General features: G+C 39.5%; 1 protein-coding gene across 1 annotated transcript in view; it reads left to right on the top strand.

The window, feature by feature from the left end:
- FBN2 (fibrillin 2) overlaps positions 1-17,203 on the top strand; it is a 279,981-nt gene that overhangs the window by 196,310 nt on the left and 66,468 nt on the right. The window contains exons 26-34 of the mRNA XM_016953727.4: positions 2,626-2,754; positions 3,565-3,690; positions 5,573-5,698; positions 6,109-6,231; positions 6,391-6,516; positions 6,842-6,967; positions 8,647-8,769; positions 10,985-11,107; positions 12,858-12,983. Coding sequence (XP_016809216.3) covers positions 2,626-2,754; positions 3,565-3,690; positions 5,573-5,698; positions 6,109-6,231; positions 6,391-6,516; positions 6,842-6,967; positions 8,647-8,769; positions 10,985-11,107; positions 12,858-12,983 — 1,128 coding nt within the window. The remainder of the gene's footprint in view (positions 1-2,625; positions 2,755-3,564; positions 3,691-5,572; positions 5,699-6,108; positions 6,232-6,390; positions 6,517-6,841; positions 6,968-8,646; positions 8,770-10,984; positions 11,108-12,857; positions 12,984-17,203) is intronic.

Genomic DNA, 17,203 nt, shown 5'->3' with positions numbered 1-17,203 from the left:
CCATGCCACTGGGAGTTCTGGAACTGGGATGGCCCATCAGAGTTGCCTTGAGTAGGGCATGGAAGCCATGCAGTTAGGTACCTGCAAGACCAATCTTGGGATACAGCTGCCCAGGGAATGGGAGAAGAGGTCCTCTTAGAATAGTGGGCATCTGAGGGCTTTCTGCCAGCGACACTACCAATAGCTGACGGGGAGGGGGAGTAAGTCTTTCTTTCCTGAAGAGGGACCTGGGTGACATGTCACAGTATCTACTATATCACAGACTCCTCCAGGATCTCCCAACCTGTTAAGTTCCCACGGTCAAATCCCTCACTGCCACAACCCAGGTTAACCATCCAAGCAGGGCTGGATTGTGTAACTTCCCACTGAACAACTTCCACTGGTATAGGCAATCCTGGTGCTGGATAAAGAAGCTCAGGGTTCTTCCAGTTCTGACCCCACCTCTTCCTTTGTTGTGAAATTAGCCAAAGTTGCTTAATGTCTCTAACACATTGACAGGGCTGCATTGCTCTGGATATAATGTGAAGTTCCATGGAAAATTGTTGGCTCTCATCTTCACAGCAGGAAGGGCCGGTCTTCTCCCGTGCTGGGGGCTTTTAGTAATCCTACGGGTCCGTCCTGTACCCACACTCATTGTCAGCCTCTCCAGTCCAGCCAATCTGTGGCTTACTGCTCCCTGAAATGCTTCCTTTCTCTTCACCGGTGCGCTTCATCTCTTGCCTCTCTATTCTGTATCTTTAAAGCTAGCATTTCTGTACAACCTTCAAGAACCAATTCAAAAGCCACACCCTCCAAATTACCAATTCTTAGCAGAGAAGTTTGCATATATATAGAGAGAGAGAGAGAGAGAGGGAGAGAGAGAGAGAGAGAGGGAGAGAAAGAGAGAGCACTTTCTATGAGACAGGCACTGTTCTCAGCACTTAACAAATATTCATTTAACTCTATGAGGTGGATTCTATGACAAATAAGGAAATTGAGGCGCAGAGAGACTAAATGATTTTCCCAAGGCCCTGTTCTCAGTAGATGACAGACTGGGATTTGTAGCCAGGTATCTGGTTCTAGAATGCACACTGCTTATACTATGGAACTCCCACCACATCACATTAGCCAAAGATTGTCCCTGCTCCACCCTAGAACACATTCCTCATATGGCTCTTAACACCAGTCCTAGATACTGATAGATAGAAAGAAAATTAATATACATATTTTTAGCTACTTAATTGAATCAATAAATTCTGTTAATATGTTTGTTTAAAAGAAAGTATTTACATTTTTTTCGCATGGCCAGTAATGAGGGAAATAAATAAAGACTCCTGTAATTGGAGAAATAAATACAGAAAAACTAAGTAAAAGCTGGCAGAAAGCAGAGACTGAGACCCCCCTCTCAAGAGAACATGTACAAATTATGCACTAAATCCTGTGATTTTAAAACTTCAAAATTAAGTTCATCAAAATAAAGAGATCGTGGTGGGGCATTTTTCCCCACTGACAGATTTTTAGATTAAAAACTTTTGATTTTTGAACTAAAACATTTGTAAATAGGCCATGTTTTCTTAAATGTATTTTATATAGACATGACTTCTCTATTAAAAATCTTAGTTATAAGCATAGGAGATTTCTCAGAGAACCCTGTGTTTGAGAATATAGATGCTGAAGATTATTTACTGTAATATATAAAAAGAGGAAACAAACTCACCCACACAGTCCTCAGGTGTTGGTGACAGCTCATGTCACCAAAGGGCTTACTAAATCAATATGCTCTTTACATCTTGAATATGACACAAAAACACAAATTGGGGCACACACCATGGCCCTGCCCTATGTGTGCTCTCTGGCTCAGGGTTGGTCCGTCGTGGCTGCCTGTCTCTCTGGGGTTTGCCAGTCCCTCCTGCACAGAGACAGGGGCCCTGCCTTCACACACTGCGACCTGGGGTGGCATGGGCTAGTGTAGTAGACCGGCACTGTCTTCCAGTCACACATGAGGTTTCATTCCATGGGGGTCTGGCTGCCTCATTTACCACCTGCCTCATTCAGCCCATACCACAGTTGCAGGGTTCATCCTTCTGTTAACATTTCTTTCTTTTTCTTTTTCTTTTCTTTTTTGAGACAGGTTGTCCCTCTGTCACCCAGGCTGGAGTGCAGTGGCGCCATCATACATCGTAACTCCGTGCAGCCTTGACCTCTTGGGCTCAAGCAATCCTCCCACCTCAGCCTCCCCAATAATTTTTTTTTTTTGTAGAGATGGGGTCTCCCTACATTGCCCAGGCTGGTCGCAAATTCCTGGTCTCAAGCAGTCCTGCCTAGGCTTCCCCAAATGCTGAGATTACAGGCATGAGTCACCATGCCCCCCTTTTCTGTTAGGATTTCTAAGCCACAAAAACAAATACACAATTCAGAATTTTTAAAGGTGAAAAGGCACCACTTGCCTGTTGGCGTGGCAGTTTTGGCAGTTGGGGAAAGGAATGTGCCTCAGGCCCCAGGCCCTTCTATCTGGGTCTACTGAAAACATACCCTTGTACTGTTAGCCAGCAATTTCCCCAACTTTTCAAGCATGCAGCACCTTCACTTGGAAGGCCAAGTCTATCTCATTCAATTTTTAAATTTCTTTTAAACCCTGTGAATTAGACATCGACGAGTGCAGGATTTCTCCTGACCTCTGTGGCAGTGGAATCTGCGTCAATACACCAGGCAGCTTTGAGTGCGAGTGCTTCGAAGGCTATGAAAGTGGCTTCATGATGATGAAGAACTGCATGGGTAAGCACCGTGAGCTCTTCCTCGCCAGCTTGAAACCATACTAGCACAGACTCATTTGCGCGCATGACCTTTGCTTATCTCTGGGCTGTGAATGGCATGTGTGGCCAGGATCTGTGGTGAGAGAGAGAAGAGATTTAAATGTCAGACAGGAAATGCGCTCCTGGATAGCTCTCGGGGAGCCCCAACCTCTTGGCGCCTTCATGGCAATGAGATACTCAGATTGGATCCTGTGTATCCATAGAATCTAAAATCACACAGACTGTTTACTTAGGTGGGACTAATTTAAAATGCATGGCATCGTGTGGTGGCCCCAAGATTTGTATTCAGTCATGCCAATCCCATGTTATTGCTCTTATTTGTGTACTATTACAAACTCTTTTGGTATTCCCAACCTTTTAGCCCACTGTTTAATTTTCAGTACAATATAAGACCTACCTCATAGGATATAGTAGGTTATAAGTCTAAGATTTTCCTTCACCCTGATTAGCGTTATAGACACCAGGATAACTGACAACAATATATCGTGAGTCCGTGGTGATATAAAGCAAATATTATTTATTTCTACCCCTTGTGAGCCTGCTGATTTCATGCATTTAAATTTCTTGAAAGCTTACTACCTTTAAGAGTAGAAATTTTAGTTTTTCTGTTGGCCGTAGGAAAAGTGAGGAAAGCGTTATCCCATCTCCTATGAAGCATCTCTCTTACACTAACTAACACTCTCACATCAGATAATATTCTTTCTCCCACGCTGTATGTGTGAATATTTTTCCCTCAGAGTTCTTTAATGGATCTCACGTTTTTACCTTTCAGACATTGACGAATGTGAACGTAACCCTCTCCTTTGTAGGGGTGGCACCTGTGTGAACACTGAGGGCAGCTTTCAGTGTGACTGCCCACTGGGACACGAGCTGTCACCATCCCGTGAGGACTGTGTGGGTGAGTTTATCTCCTCAGCACATAAACCTGCCCAGCACAACTGGTAAAGACCAGGGATCAGTTCTGACAAACCTGTTGTTTGAGGAGCACATGAAATCTAGCTTATTAAAAGGTGGAAATTGAGATTCCCTACATCTGGATGCAGGCTGTGTCTTTAGTGGATGCTTGGGTGACACACTCGAATAAGCTGGCATTCTTCTGGTTGGCCTCTTTTTTTATTACAAGCCACGTGATTGGTCCCTGTGTGAGGAGCCCTGTGGAAGTCCTTGTGGTCTCATCCTCCATTAGGAAAAAATGGGAAAGCTACTGTGTGCGTTGTGCACCTTTGCCCAGCGTCTTCCCATCCACTCGGCAGACTCCGCTCTACGCCCCGTGCCTGCTCACGATCGGCTTGCACATGTGTGAACATGGCGCTCCCTTAACCCACTTCTCATGGAAACACTGGGTTTCCTCATTTGCCCTGAGCTCTGTAGGGATGCCAGAAAGGATATGAGAAGACTAATGACTGGTCTTTGGGCGTTGCAACCTGTTGCTTTTCACAATACATGAAGATCTCTGGACTTACTATGTTCCTAGTATACTGGCTTTAAAACTTTGTTTTAGCCAGAAAGCATGTTCTTCATAGGAACTCTTTCTTAAAACTGTAAGCAAATAAGACAGCCTAAAATAGAACAGATTGCACACCAAATTTCAAAACATAATTTGAGCACATCTTTCCAATACACATATATTTATTTATAAGCCTTATGTATTGCTTTGCTAGTATATGAGGTGAATTTTGTCATAGATAAATAGATATTTTAAAATGATAAATGAAAAGGTTTTTATGTTCTTATTTCATTTTAATAGTGGTACAAAAGGCTTTTTCACACTAATAATTGCAGAATATTTATTCATGGTTGAACATATTGAGGTATAATGAGTCACAGATCTAAGTTTACTTTGTTACTTAGTTTTCATGGATCTTACAGCTTAAAAACGTATCCCCCAAAGGAACAATGCAGAATATAAAATATATATTTCTGTATAATATACACTTAGTGATCATAAGCATAAACCCATGCCATATAATCTTCTTGGTTATTTTGAGAATTTGGAATAAATTTCTTGTTATATCTGATTATATTGTACTGTTTTTTACCTTACCTTATACCTGACAAGTAGTTTACATAAGGAAGCGTATCACTCTGCCATTTTCTTCTGTTATCTTGTGATTACATTATTGGTACTAGTTTATTTTTAAAGCACCTGCCCATATTATACGGGTTAGTTTATTTTTAAACAGGCAGTGTGATTTGTAGATTACTATCCCGACACACAAAACATAACACAGTGTAAACAATTAAATACATGAGGGCCCTATTGTCATGCCTCTGTCTTGTGGAACCATCAGTCTTCCACCAGTATACTTCAAATCATGTAGGCAACACTTCACCATCTAATATAGACCAGGTGAGCGTGCCAGTGTAAGTTCATATATTAAGTAGTATTTAGCTTCAGTTCTGGCATATGTGAAATCTGTGTGGTCTAACATGATAGTCACTAGCCATATGTAGCTATGTAAATTCAGTTAAAATTAAATAACATTAAATATTCCTTAGTTATACTGTCCACATTTCCAGTACTCAGTAGCACATGCAGCTGTGTATTAGACCGCATAGATTTGGGAGCAGTTGCATCATTGTAGAAAGCTTTACTCAACAGTATTGTTGTAGATGGAAATAGAGAATCCAGCATTTTCTTTCAATCCCCCAGGAGAACATTTTACTTCCTCGCGAAGTACACAAACCCCTTTGGAGACCACTGCTCTGGTGAAGCACCTTTCTGATGGCTTTAGTGAGTGGACATTGTGTAAAGCATTACTTCTGTGTATCTTTTATAGATATTAATGAATGCTCCCTGAGTGACAATCTCTGCAGAAATGGAAAATGTGTGAACATGATTGGAACCTATCAGTGCTCTTGCAATCCTGGATATCAGGCTACGCCAGACCGCCAGGGCTGTACAGGTAAGGGGAGACCAAGCAGGCCTGAAACTCATATGTCTCAAATCAGCCTAGGAAAACTTTTGGCGCTGAATTATAATGAAGGCTATGCAAATCCTTTGTCCCAAAAATGAATGTAAGACTAGGGGCAGATCTCAGTTATTGTGTGATCTTGCAGCAGACTCACTCATCTTAATGTAGAAAATGCTCTAATCCCCATAGTTCTTCTATTTCTGAGTTAATCTTAGGGTACTGCACTTAAACATGGAATGCTGCCTAAAATGAAGGTGAAAGAACTGAGAAAGATAATGTTCAATCAACACACATAGTGGGGAGAAAAATTCAAAGCCACATTAGCATTATCTGTTTGAAAAGAAGAAAACTCCTTTTAAGGAAGCAGACCTGACAATGTGGTTGCAATGCTGTTTTCACAGATATTGATGAATGTATGATAATGAACGGAGGCTGTGACACCCAGTGCACAAATTCAGAGGGAAGCTACGAATGCAGCTGCAGTGAGGGTTATGCCCTGATGCCAGATGGGAGATCGTGTGCAGGTATAGAAAGGAAAACACACAGGTTTTGTACATCTAACTAATTTTTTCTTGAAAATATGGCTCCAGATATTACCAAGTGGAACCAGATAGAAAACAAAAACATTTGAGATTGATGAACGACATTTTTATTTTCATTTGATGCTAATTTTGTATCATCAGACATTGATGAATGTGAAAACAATCCTGATATCTGTGATGGTGGCCAGTGTACCAACATTCCTGGAGAGTATCGCTGCCTCTGCTATGATGGCTTCATGGCTTCCATGGACATGAAAACATGCATTGGTGGGTATCATAAGAAAGGATAAACATTTATACACACACATGCACACACACCCACATGCACACACAAGTGTGATAAAAGGAAGGCTTTTTCAGTTGTTATTTTAAAAATTCAAATCATTTTACTAGAACTATAAAATCTCAGGAAGAATTACTTTTAAAAATCTCTAAAGGCGGGTAGTATATTTATCTACAACACGATGATTTGCGGATGGATTATATTTTAGATCTCGCCTGTGTATTTCAGTATTATGCTATTCAGTGTAGAAGATAGCTTTTAAATTACTGTGATGAACACATACTAAGATATTGAAAATAAATTTTCTAGATGTCAATGAATGTGACCTAAATTCAAATATCTGCATGTTTGGGGAATGTGAGAACACAAAGGGATCCTTCATTTGCCACTGTCAGCTGGGTTACTCAGTGAAGAAGGGGACCACAGGATGTACAGGTAGGTTTCAAGCTTGTGTTCTCTATATTTCAACTTCTCAGATGTCAAAGGCCAACTTTCAACATCATTTGTTCTCTGGCATCTCTTAGAGCGGTTACCTGCCACCAGACTGTGACTGTGTGTGTGATGAGTGTGTGACCTATAGGATGTGTGATGGATTTGGCTGGTCTCTGTGGTAGCACGCTGTCTGAGCCACCCACTATGGGGCTGGCTGTGGGCTGCAACAGAGTGAGTGAGTAGGAGTGCAGTCTGGTTCCCATGGCCCTGACCACTAATGGTTGTTCATGCAGCATCAGTCACTTTCTGAGTATGACTGCTGCCCGCTTGGAAGACATTCATGTACAAAGAGCACCAAAAGACCCGAGGATCCCGGTTGCCATTTACCTCTGCACTTCTTTTAAACTAGTAAAAATTAATCAAGTTTCATTGAGACTCTTTCCCTTTCTTCCTTTCTCCCATCTTTCCCTTTCTTGTTTGCTCTTCTGTTTGCTTTTGTCTTCTCTTATCTGTGCCCAAATTGCCTTTCTCTTTTTCCTCTCTTCACTTTCCTTCTTTGCTCACTTTGCCCACTTTGTCTTTTGTTCCCTTTCTCTACTACTACTACTAACTAGTTTTAGCCTTTTGCATGCAGGTGGGGCTAGGATGTGCCGGGGTCAAGGTTTTGGATCACGTATTCCTCAGTGCTCAATTTAAGACTTATGTGTGATATTTTTTCAAGGCAGGTGGTGGAAGACTTAAGAGTCTAATCCAGCCCTTAAGCTGACCCCTCCAGTAAGGGGCAGATTATAAAAGAAGGTGTTCTTTGCATGTTCACCACTGACAGGGTTGATGTGAAGCCAGTAGTGTGTGTGTGTGTGTGTGTGTGTGTGTGTGTGTGTGATTTCAGCATCTATAATATGTAATCGTTGAACTAGATAGAACACATTACTATTTATAGTCAAGAAAGCTTTGGAGAACCAAATCTACATAGGTTATACATACATATATAGGGATATGTGTGTGTGTATACAGACACACAAATACACACACACACGCACACACACACACTGGCGAAAGCATCTGGCTACTTTCCAGATAACATTCCCAGTGAATATTTTTCTATAATCTGAAATAAATAGAAGAAATAAAAATATACACCTAAATGAATAGTTTTTTAAAATTCTGTAAAATATTTATATTGATTTTTTAAATGACAAATGATCATGTAATTTTAAAGAGAATAAACTGTTACTTTTTTTAAAAAGTTAGATTCTTATCTTCATGAAAAATATGTAATAAATATCAATAGGAAGGAATAGCACCATCTATTATTGGAAATAAGATTTCTCTTGATCTGTAATCGAATGTCCTCTTTATGGAGTTGTGTCTGAATCTGGGCAGGGAAGAAGGCCCCAGGATAATACACATACCTGCCAGGGAGCAACACTGCTGTGTCTCTCTCTCTTCTACTGGAAAGTGGCTGACAGTTGTTTCTAGGGAAGAACTTGTTTTATTAGGATCATGAATTTTCCAAGTCCTCTTGGAGCCTACAAAAATTAAAAATAAAAGTTAGTTAGGCTACTCGTTTCTCCATACGGTTGCATCTTTACTTTAAAATGTTACCTATACAAAAATATACTTGGAAGTAGAATTAATTAGTTTGTATTTTGATTTTCTTCTTATGAATTATGGTTTATCAGATGTGGATGAGTGTGAAATTGGTGCTCATAACTGCGACATGCATGCCTCATGTCTGAATATCCCAGGAAGCTTCAAGTGTAGCTGCAGAGAAGGCTGGATTGGAAACGGCATCAAGTGTATTGGTGAGTTTGCAAATGTAAATATCCTTTGCTAAGGCACAAATTTTTAAAGGCTCTTTTTTGCATGGTTGTAGAATCATGCTCTTCACTTTTATTAATTCCTTTATAAAAAGGTTATCTTAGTTGCAAGATAATTCCTGCCTAAGGGTGTCCTTTACCCTTAATATAAATTATCAAAATTTCAACAGTATGCCTTGGCACCTGTTTTTTAATGTGTTTTTGTTCAGTAAAAATTGATATGCAGCTGGTGATCCAAACACAGCTGTATGATGAAAAATGACTAGTATGTTCTTCCAATCTTTTCAAAGAAGTAATCAGTGAGATATAAAATCCAGTGGAATAAATGGAGAGCAATGAAAAGGTTTTTTCAGATAACCTAATTTTTTAGTAAGTCATCAATACCACCATCTTATTAGAAAATAGAATTCTTCTTACAGGAAATTGTAAATGCTTTCTTGCATTCCAAGAGGTCTTATTTGAAGAAAAAAAATAGGCAAATTCTCCAAGTTTTATGGTTCTTGAGCCAGAGTCTAAGAAGTCTTTTATATCTGAGAGGGAAGGGACTAGAATATACCCTGAGTGTCATTCACAGTTTTGTGTAATATGCTTAGTGTTTCACATGCCTTACAATAAAGCGTTTTTCCAACTAGTAAGAATTTCTAGCTCAATTTAAAACAGAAAAGAAAGCAAGCTAAACTCACTTCCCCCTGATAACTTACAAAAAACATATAGGCCCTCAGTAAGGATTAAAGAATAGCTTTAAGATCTCTTACCAAAACTGTAAGTTAATTTGAATATATACTTTTTTATCCATTCAAATATTTCATACTTATCAAAAGTTTATGTACTGACTATAGAATTTGAAGTATCAGAGCTTCCAAATAACTGCTAAATAACATCCTGCAATGGCTTAGTGAAGTGCCAGCCTGTAGTCCAGCCATCTTTCCAGGATTACTATCATAACTTTTCAACCATACCCTCATTCCCATTTTCGTAGCCCCATGTGCCTACCCTTTTTCTCTTTTTGGCCTCCCATTTTTGTGCTTCTTGTCCATCTGTCATTTTGGCCAACTATTGCAAAACAGCCTGCCTCTGATACAAGACATTCAGCTGTGTCCAGCCTCCTGTGCTCCAGGATGTCACCCAAATTCATCCTCTCCTTTACATCTTCTTTCCCCTACTCTAGTCCCAACCAGAGAGAGTTTCTGTCTCTCTCACATGCCCTCGCTCTTCGTGTCTGCTGAATGCTAAAAGAACCCCCTCTGGTATGTTGGCTTGTTCCCTCTCTGGCCCTCCTGCAATCCATTCTCCACGTAGCAGCAGGAGGAAGCTTTTAAACCATGGATTCGATCTCTTCATAGTCTTCACTATAACCCATTGAATTCAGGATAAAATTCAGCTTCCCTCCCTTGGCTGCGGGTTTCCACTGTCTCTCTAGCTTCATTGTCCATCACCCTCTGTCTGGTGCATTCTGCTTTGCCACTCTAACCTCCTTTCATTTTTTCAGTCACACTGAGCTCTTTTCCTCCTTGGTGTCTTACCATGCACTCGTCCCTCTGCAAGGAATATCCTTCCCCACCTCTGTTCAGCAAGTTAATTGTTTCTCATCCTCAGGTCTGACCTTAACTAAAAACTACTTCCTCAATGGGGGCATCTTTGTTCCTGCAGCCCAAATCAGATGCCCTTTTTATTCTCTCATGGCACCTTGTAACTTTTCTTCATGGCACATATAGCAAGATTTAGTTTTTTCTGTGTTTAACATCTGTCTTTTCTACTCAACTAAGGGATTCCATGAGGTCAAGAATCATATCTCTGTTTCCTCATCTATTAAATAAACTTGAAAACTCTTTGTTAATTTTCCTGCTCTGAAATTCAGTATCACCTTCAGAATTGATTCTTCTACTGATAAGGAAACCACTAATAAAATTCACCCTCAGTAGAAGTCAGAATGAGATCTAACACTAATTTGCTTTAAGCTGTTAAAAAATTCACGTTGACTAGATATCTCACAAATTGCTTGAATTCATAATTTTGGCCCACATTTATAGCCTGGACATTGGACATTGGGTCTGAGAGCTTAGCGAATTAGAACTGTGATCCTGCAAACTAAAATGCCTGTCATTTATCCAGTTTATATGTAAATTAAGACAAACGATAATCTTTCCAGGTGCTTAAATGTTCCATTTTCATTTCTGAACTTTATTGCTGTGTTCTGCAGATCTGGACGAATGTTCTAATGGAACCCACCAGTGTAGCATCAATGCTCAGTGTGTAAATACCCCGGGCTCATACCGCTGTGCCTGCTCTGAAGGTTTCACTGGAGATGGCTTTACCTGCTCAGGTGGGTGACAGTCCTGAGGTGTGCTCTGACGGGATGGTCATAGAACACTCTATATGCTTCCTTATTTGAAGAAAATTATAATTAAAGGAGACAAAAGTAACTACCTCTTTTTTTATACTTGACTTGCAGGTGACTATGTATCTTTCTCTTACATTAAACACAAAAACCTGAATGACTTTCCAAATATATTGTTGGAAGTTTTCAAATAATGGCATTTGTAACAATCATGTACTGTTAATGACTCGCCATTTTATCTTACTCATTTGTAACACAGTGGTTAAAAAAACACAGGCTTTGTCTGGATCAGACTACCTGGATTCAAATCTTGCCTATGCCATTTTTTGCCTGTAACCGTAAGTGAATTACTTAACTTGTCTGTCCTGATTTAAAATGCAATAGTAATAATACAATTTTCTTTTCTTCTTTTTTATTCCTAAATGAATGGCATGGGAAAACTGTTCAGCTTTTTAAAATAGGATATATGACCTATCCAATCACTGCTATTTAATGTGTTTATCAAAGTCTCAGTAGTTTATCACCTGGCATTGAAAGGATTAAATGGAATAATACAAATAAAGGACTTAGAAGAACACATAACAAAATTTCAGTAAATAATAGCTTCTGTTTGGCTTCTATTCATTCATACTCTTTGAGGATAAAGCATCCTCGCATTATATGCATGTATAAGACTAGATAATCTTGCTGGACGTAAAGTTGAATACTCTTCAGTTTATAAAATAAGTGTTTCTCAATTGATTTTCAGTACACACTTTAAACCCATAATTAACGGATAGACTAAATTTTTTTCAAATTGTGGACATCAAAAATGCAGCCTCATCATTTGCAAATGCCTGTTTAAGGAAACATGTTTATTCAGTTTTAAAGCTTCATAACTTGTAGCCTTAGAGTTTGCATCTTTCCTGGCATTTCTCCGCACTGTGGTGTCAAGGAAAGAGCATGGCTTTCATGTCAGACACATCTGCAATCAGATCCTGGCTCAGTCAACATGCATTATTAGCTCAGTGTGGCTGTGTCAGCTTACTTGGCTGCTCTTAGCCACAGGTTCTTCCTCTTCTAAACCTCAGGAGATTGGTGAATTCAGTGAAAAAATGCATGTCAGGCCACCAGCACAGCATATGGCAAATGACACCCTCACTAGACATTGATTTTTCCTTCCCTCTTATTCTGCTTGATAGAATTAAATTATCTTTAAGGTCTGTGAGTAATGTCTGTTTGTGTAATTAAGATAGGAGTATTTTTATAAGATTGTAATGACATGAAAGAAACTTTCCCCATTCCCATAGTGTCTTTAATTTGCTTAAAACACTTGAATTAGTGAAAAAGCCAGTTATTTATTCGAATACTATAATTTTCTCAAAGAATGATCACCATTTTAAGATTAATTCCAATGTTCTTTTTCATATCTAAATAATGTTGGCATACTACTGACAAGAGAAACAAGACAAATGTGAGAGATGTCTGCATTTCTCCTATTAATAATATTACAATTGGATGTTAGGGTGCAGGTTAAATAGCTTTTCTTTAATTATATTACAATTGAATGTTAGGGGGCAGGATAAATAGATTTTCTCTCAGGTTGATACCCTCCTTTAAGTGAATGTGATTAACTGTTGTTTCATGTTAATGAGCATTAAGTCAAGCCAGTAAAACTGATCTATTTATAGAGCAAGGAGAAAATGTGTCATGAAATTTGGAATTTAACAGAGATGTAATTTACTTTTTTGCACAGATGTTGATGAGTGTGCAGAAAACATAAACCTCTGTGAGAACGGACAGTGCCTTAATGTCCCGGGTGCATATCGCTGCGAGTGTGAGATGGGCTTCACTCCAGCCTCAGACAGCAGATCCTGCCAAGGTGGGTCACCAGGATTCCAACTCATTTTCAAGTTGGATCAACCACAGTAAATGAAACCACAACAAGGGCTGGAACAAGCTCCACCTGGAAGCAGAATACATAGCACATGCTGCACTATAAAAGTCATTCGTTTAAGCGTGGATTATTTTGCCGAATGAATAATGATGAAGGCGGCTTTCATCTCTTACGAAGTTTTCCTGGCCAAGAGCCAGTAGTTGGAAGTTTGGATCATTCTTTTTTCTTTTTTAACCATTTCTTCTCTTCTTTCTCTTTTTTATCACTAAATGAATGACATGTGGAGAAACTATTCAGCTTTTAAAGTATGCTCCATTACTTGTCTCAACTAGCACTATTTATTGTGTTTATCAAAATCATAAAAAGCTCATTTTTGGCATTTACCTTCGTGGTTGAGACTGCTGTCTGTATGTCTGGGAATGGAAGTCCTCTTCAGGGATTCAGCAAGGGCTGTACTTTTGCTTAATACTAGTGGTTCCTTATTCTAAGTGATGACATCATCCACCTTTCCTAGAAATGGGTCTTTGTGCCTAGTATGATATCTTTCCAAGAAAAAGAATTTGGATTTTCTATTAAATTAGAAACTCAATTCACATTATATATAGTTTGAGCCGTCATTGTGTTATGAATAGGGACTATATGAAAATATAAATGAAGAAAGGAGAGATTGAAAATAATTTATACACCATAGGGCTTCAGTAGAATTTATGATTCACAAAAAACCTTTAAAAAAACTCAGTTTGGGCCAGGCGTGGTGGCTCACGCCTATATTCCCAGCTCTTTGGGAGGCCGAGGCAGGTGGATCACCTGAGGTTGGGAGTTCAAGACCAGCCTGAACAACATGGAGAAACTCCATCTCTACTAAAAATACAAAATTAGCCGGGTATGGTGGCTCATGCCTGTAATCCCAGCTACTCAGGAGGCAGAGGCAGGAAAATTGCTTGAACCCTGGAGGCGGAGGTTGTGGTGAGCCAAGATTGCGCCATTGCACTACAGACTGGACAACAAGAGCGAAACTCTGTCTGAAAACAAAAACAAAAACAAAAACAAACAAACCAACAAAAGAACTCAGCTTTCCAGTCATGCAGCCTCATGAAAAAAAAAATACCTAACTGCTGAGCAAAAATGATAAAATGAAACAGATTAAAAACTTCCCCCTACATCAGTATCTAACCAGAATGAACAGAATTGGCAAGTACTGGCACACGTGCACACACACACATATACACACACAAACACACAATTCATCAGCATCAACCAAACAAAACCAAATTATACAACCTGCGGTGGTTCAGAGTGGAGCCCAACTCTGCTCCACCATCAGAAGTGACACTGAAGAAAGAAAGTGTGCCAAAAGTTCATGAAATTCTCCAGAAATAGCAACCAATTTGGAGAGACTCCCAGAAAAAGGGGATGAACAGTTGGCCGTAGGGAAGATGAAGTTAGAAACTGAAAGCGTTCGTGCTTCTATGTTGACCCACAAGATTGGGCAGTATCTAATCCATTTTATATAAGGCAACTGTAGGGTGAGTTCCTTTTTTTCCCAGTCCTGGTTTCTTCTAAGCACTGAAGCTTAGTAGTAGAATTAGTAGAAAATGTGAATCAATGTAAATGTGGAATGACATGATTTATTATCTACATCAGCTTGACAAGAGTTAGTGGGAGAAGGAACAGGTCAGCAGTAGCCACTTTCACCAACATAAATTCTTTATACCCAGACAGGATTTTTCCTTCCTAATTGTGTATTACTTTATGGATGGCATAGGCCCTTTCAGAACTTCCCTCTCCCCCAAGATGGTGCTAAATAGTTACTGTTTACTGTACTTCCTTCACATCTAGTTTTCTCATATGTCATTACCACAGAGAGAAACTCCTAACTGACAGGGCAGCTGAGGGTTGGCACACCTGTAGTTCACCCTCAGTTGGACCCTCTGCTCCATTCAGCTGAACACCAGCTTTTGAGATCCAAAAAATGTAATTCCATGGTTCTGGCCATTCTCCTTGTTTTTCTCTCCTCTCCACAAGGTCTGGGTCATCTGGACAATTTCTCCTGAATTTACTATTTTAATCCCTTGTTGTCTACCCATCTTATTATAAATACATGATTCTCCGATGAATATTTTCCACTAAGCATCCACTTCTCACCAAAGTCTCAGAATTTCTATAGAATTCAAAAAATTATTGAAGTTGGCCATTTCCCAGTAAACTCCACCAAAATGGGGGAATATAAAACCTGGAGGAGCCCCTGCAGGAACATGAGAGAGGACTCCATTAAAAGGAACGGACCTACATACAGACCATTTTCTATAATTTCTGAGGAGAGAGCAAAGGCTAAGTTCATCAACATAGAGCCCAGAGGAGCTCTCCCCATTCTCAATCTTCTCTCCCTCCACCTTATGAAACTTTGGGCGACTGAATACAGCTTTAATGAAACCGAAACCAGCTGTCTTCCACATAAAGCTCTGATAAAGAAGGAAAGATATCAAGAGATGTTATTTAAACTGTACTAAAGTAAATAGAAGCTCTTGAAAGAGCAGACAAAGTAGTGTCTATACAAGCTGAAAAACAGTAGCAACTATGCCGGCATTCTGTGAAAACGAAAGGAAGAAAAACACAAAATCAGCTAAAGAACCAACCCACGATGGAAGAAAACAACTCAAGAAATAAAACAAATTTTCCATAGGTACTTTATGCCATATATGATCTTAATAAAATCATAAATGTAGTTGAAGAAATTTGTAGAGATTATAAGAGCTATAGAGTAAAAGGGAGATTGTAGAATCAAGGGAAGTAAGAAATGGGGACCAATACAGCAAAATAAGAGAACTATTAAATAAAAACAGCAAAAAACAGAGGACATACAGATGAAAATGTAATTGCTAGCATAGAGAAAGGGCCTGAGATAATAACAGTGGAAAGAGGAAAGAGAAATTAACACTATTAGAGAAAAGACAAAAACTATAAACATCAGTATAATTGGTGTCGCTGAAGAGAGCCCAAAAAATCAACTAGAAAAAAGGTACTAAACAACCAAACATTTTCCTGCAATAGAACAAAGAACTGAATATACAAAGCCTAAATTGTAAGACAAAGACTTAGATTTGCTACATTTGTCAACTTTAGTCATAGAGGAGGATTGAAGACTTCAGATAGAAAAGGCAATGCATCTCACGTGCAAAGACACACATAGGCTCAAAATAAAGGGATGGAGGAATATTTACCAAGCAAATGGAAAGCAAAATAAAAAGCAGAGAGTGCAATCTTAGTCTCTGATAAAACAGACTTTAAGCCAACAAAGATCAAAAGAGACAAAGAAGGGCATTACATAATGGTAAAGGGATCAATGCAACAAGAAAAGGTAACTGTCCTAAATATATATGCACCCAATACAGGAGTACCCGGATTCATAAAGCAAGTTCTTAGAGACCTACAAAGAGACTTAGACTCCCACACAATAATAGTGGGAGACTTTAACACCCCACTGTCAATATTAGACAGATCAACGAGACAGAAAATAAAGGATATTCAGGATCTGAACTCAGCTCAGGACCAAGTGGACCTAATAGAGATCTACAGAACTCTCCACCCCAAATCAACAAAATATACATTCTTCTCAGCACCACATAGCACTTATTCTAAAATTGACCACATGATTGAAAGTAAAACACTCCTCAGCAAATGCAAAAGAATGGAAATAATAACAAACAGTCTCTCCGACCACAGTGCAACCAAATTAGAACTCAGGGTTAAGAAACTCACTCATGGCCAAGCGCAGTGGCTCATGCCTGTAATCCTAACACTTTGGGAGGCCAAGGCCGGTGGATCATGAGGTCAGGTGATCAAGATCATACTGGCTAACAGGGCGAAACCCCATCTCTACTAAAAATACAAAAAAAGTTAGCCGGGCATGGTGCCGGGCACCTGTAGTCCTAGCTACTCAGGAGGCTGAAGCAGGAGAATGGCGTGAACCCGGGAGGCAGAGCTTGCAGTGAGCCAAGATCACGCCACTGCACTCCAGCTTGGGTCAACAGAGCGAGACTCCATCTCAAAAAAAAAAAAAAAAGAGAAAAAGAAAAGAAACTCACTCAAAACTGCACAACTATATGGAAACTGAACAACCTGTTCCTGAATGACTACTGGGTAAATAACAAAATTAAGGCAGGAATACAGAAGTTCTTTGAAACCAATGAGAACAAAGTCACAAC

This window comes from Pan troglodytes, chromosome 4, assembly GCF_028858775.2.
Source record: "Pan troglodytes isolate AG18354 chromosome 4, NHGRI_mPanTro3-v2.0_pri, whole genome shotgun sequence".
In the NCBI taxonomy this organism is placed as follows: Eukaryota; Metazoa; Chordata; class Mammalia; order Primates; family Hominidae; genus Pan; species Pan troglodytes.
The sequence above is the reverse complement of the archived record's forward strand: the minus strand, read 5'-3'. Positions and strand labels throughout refer to the sequence as shown.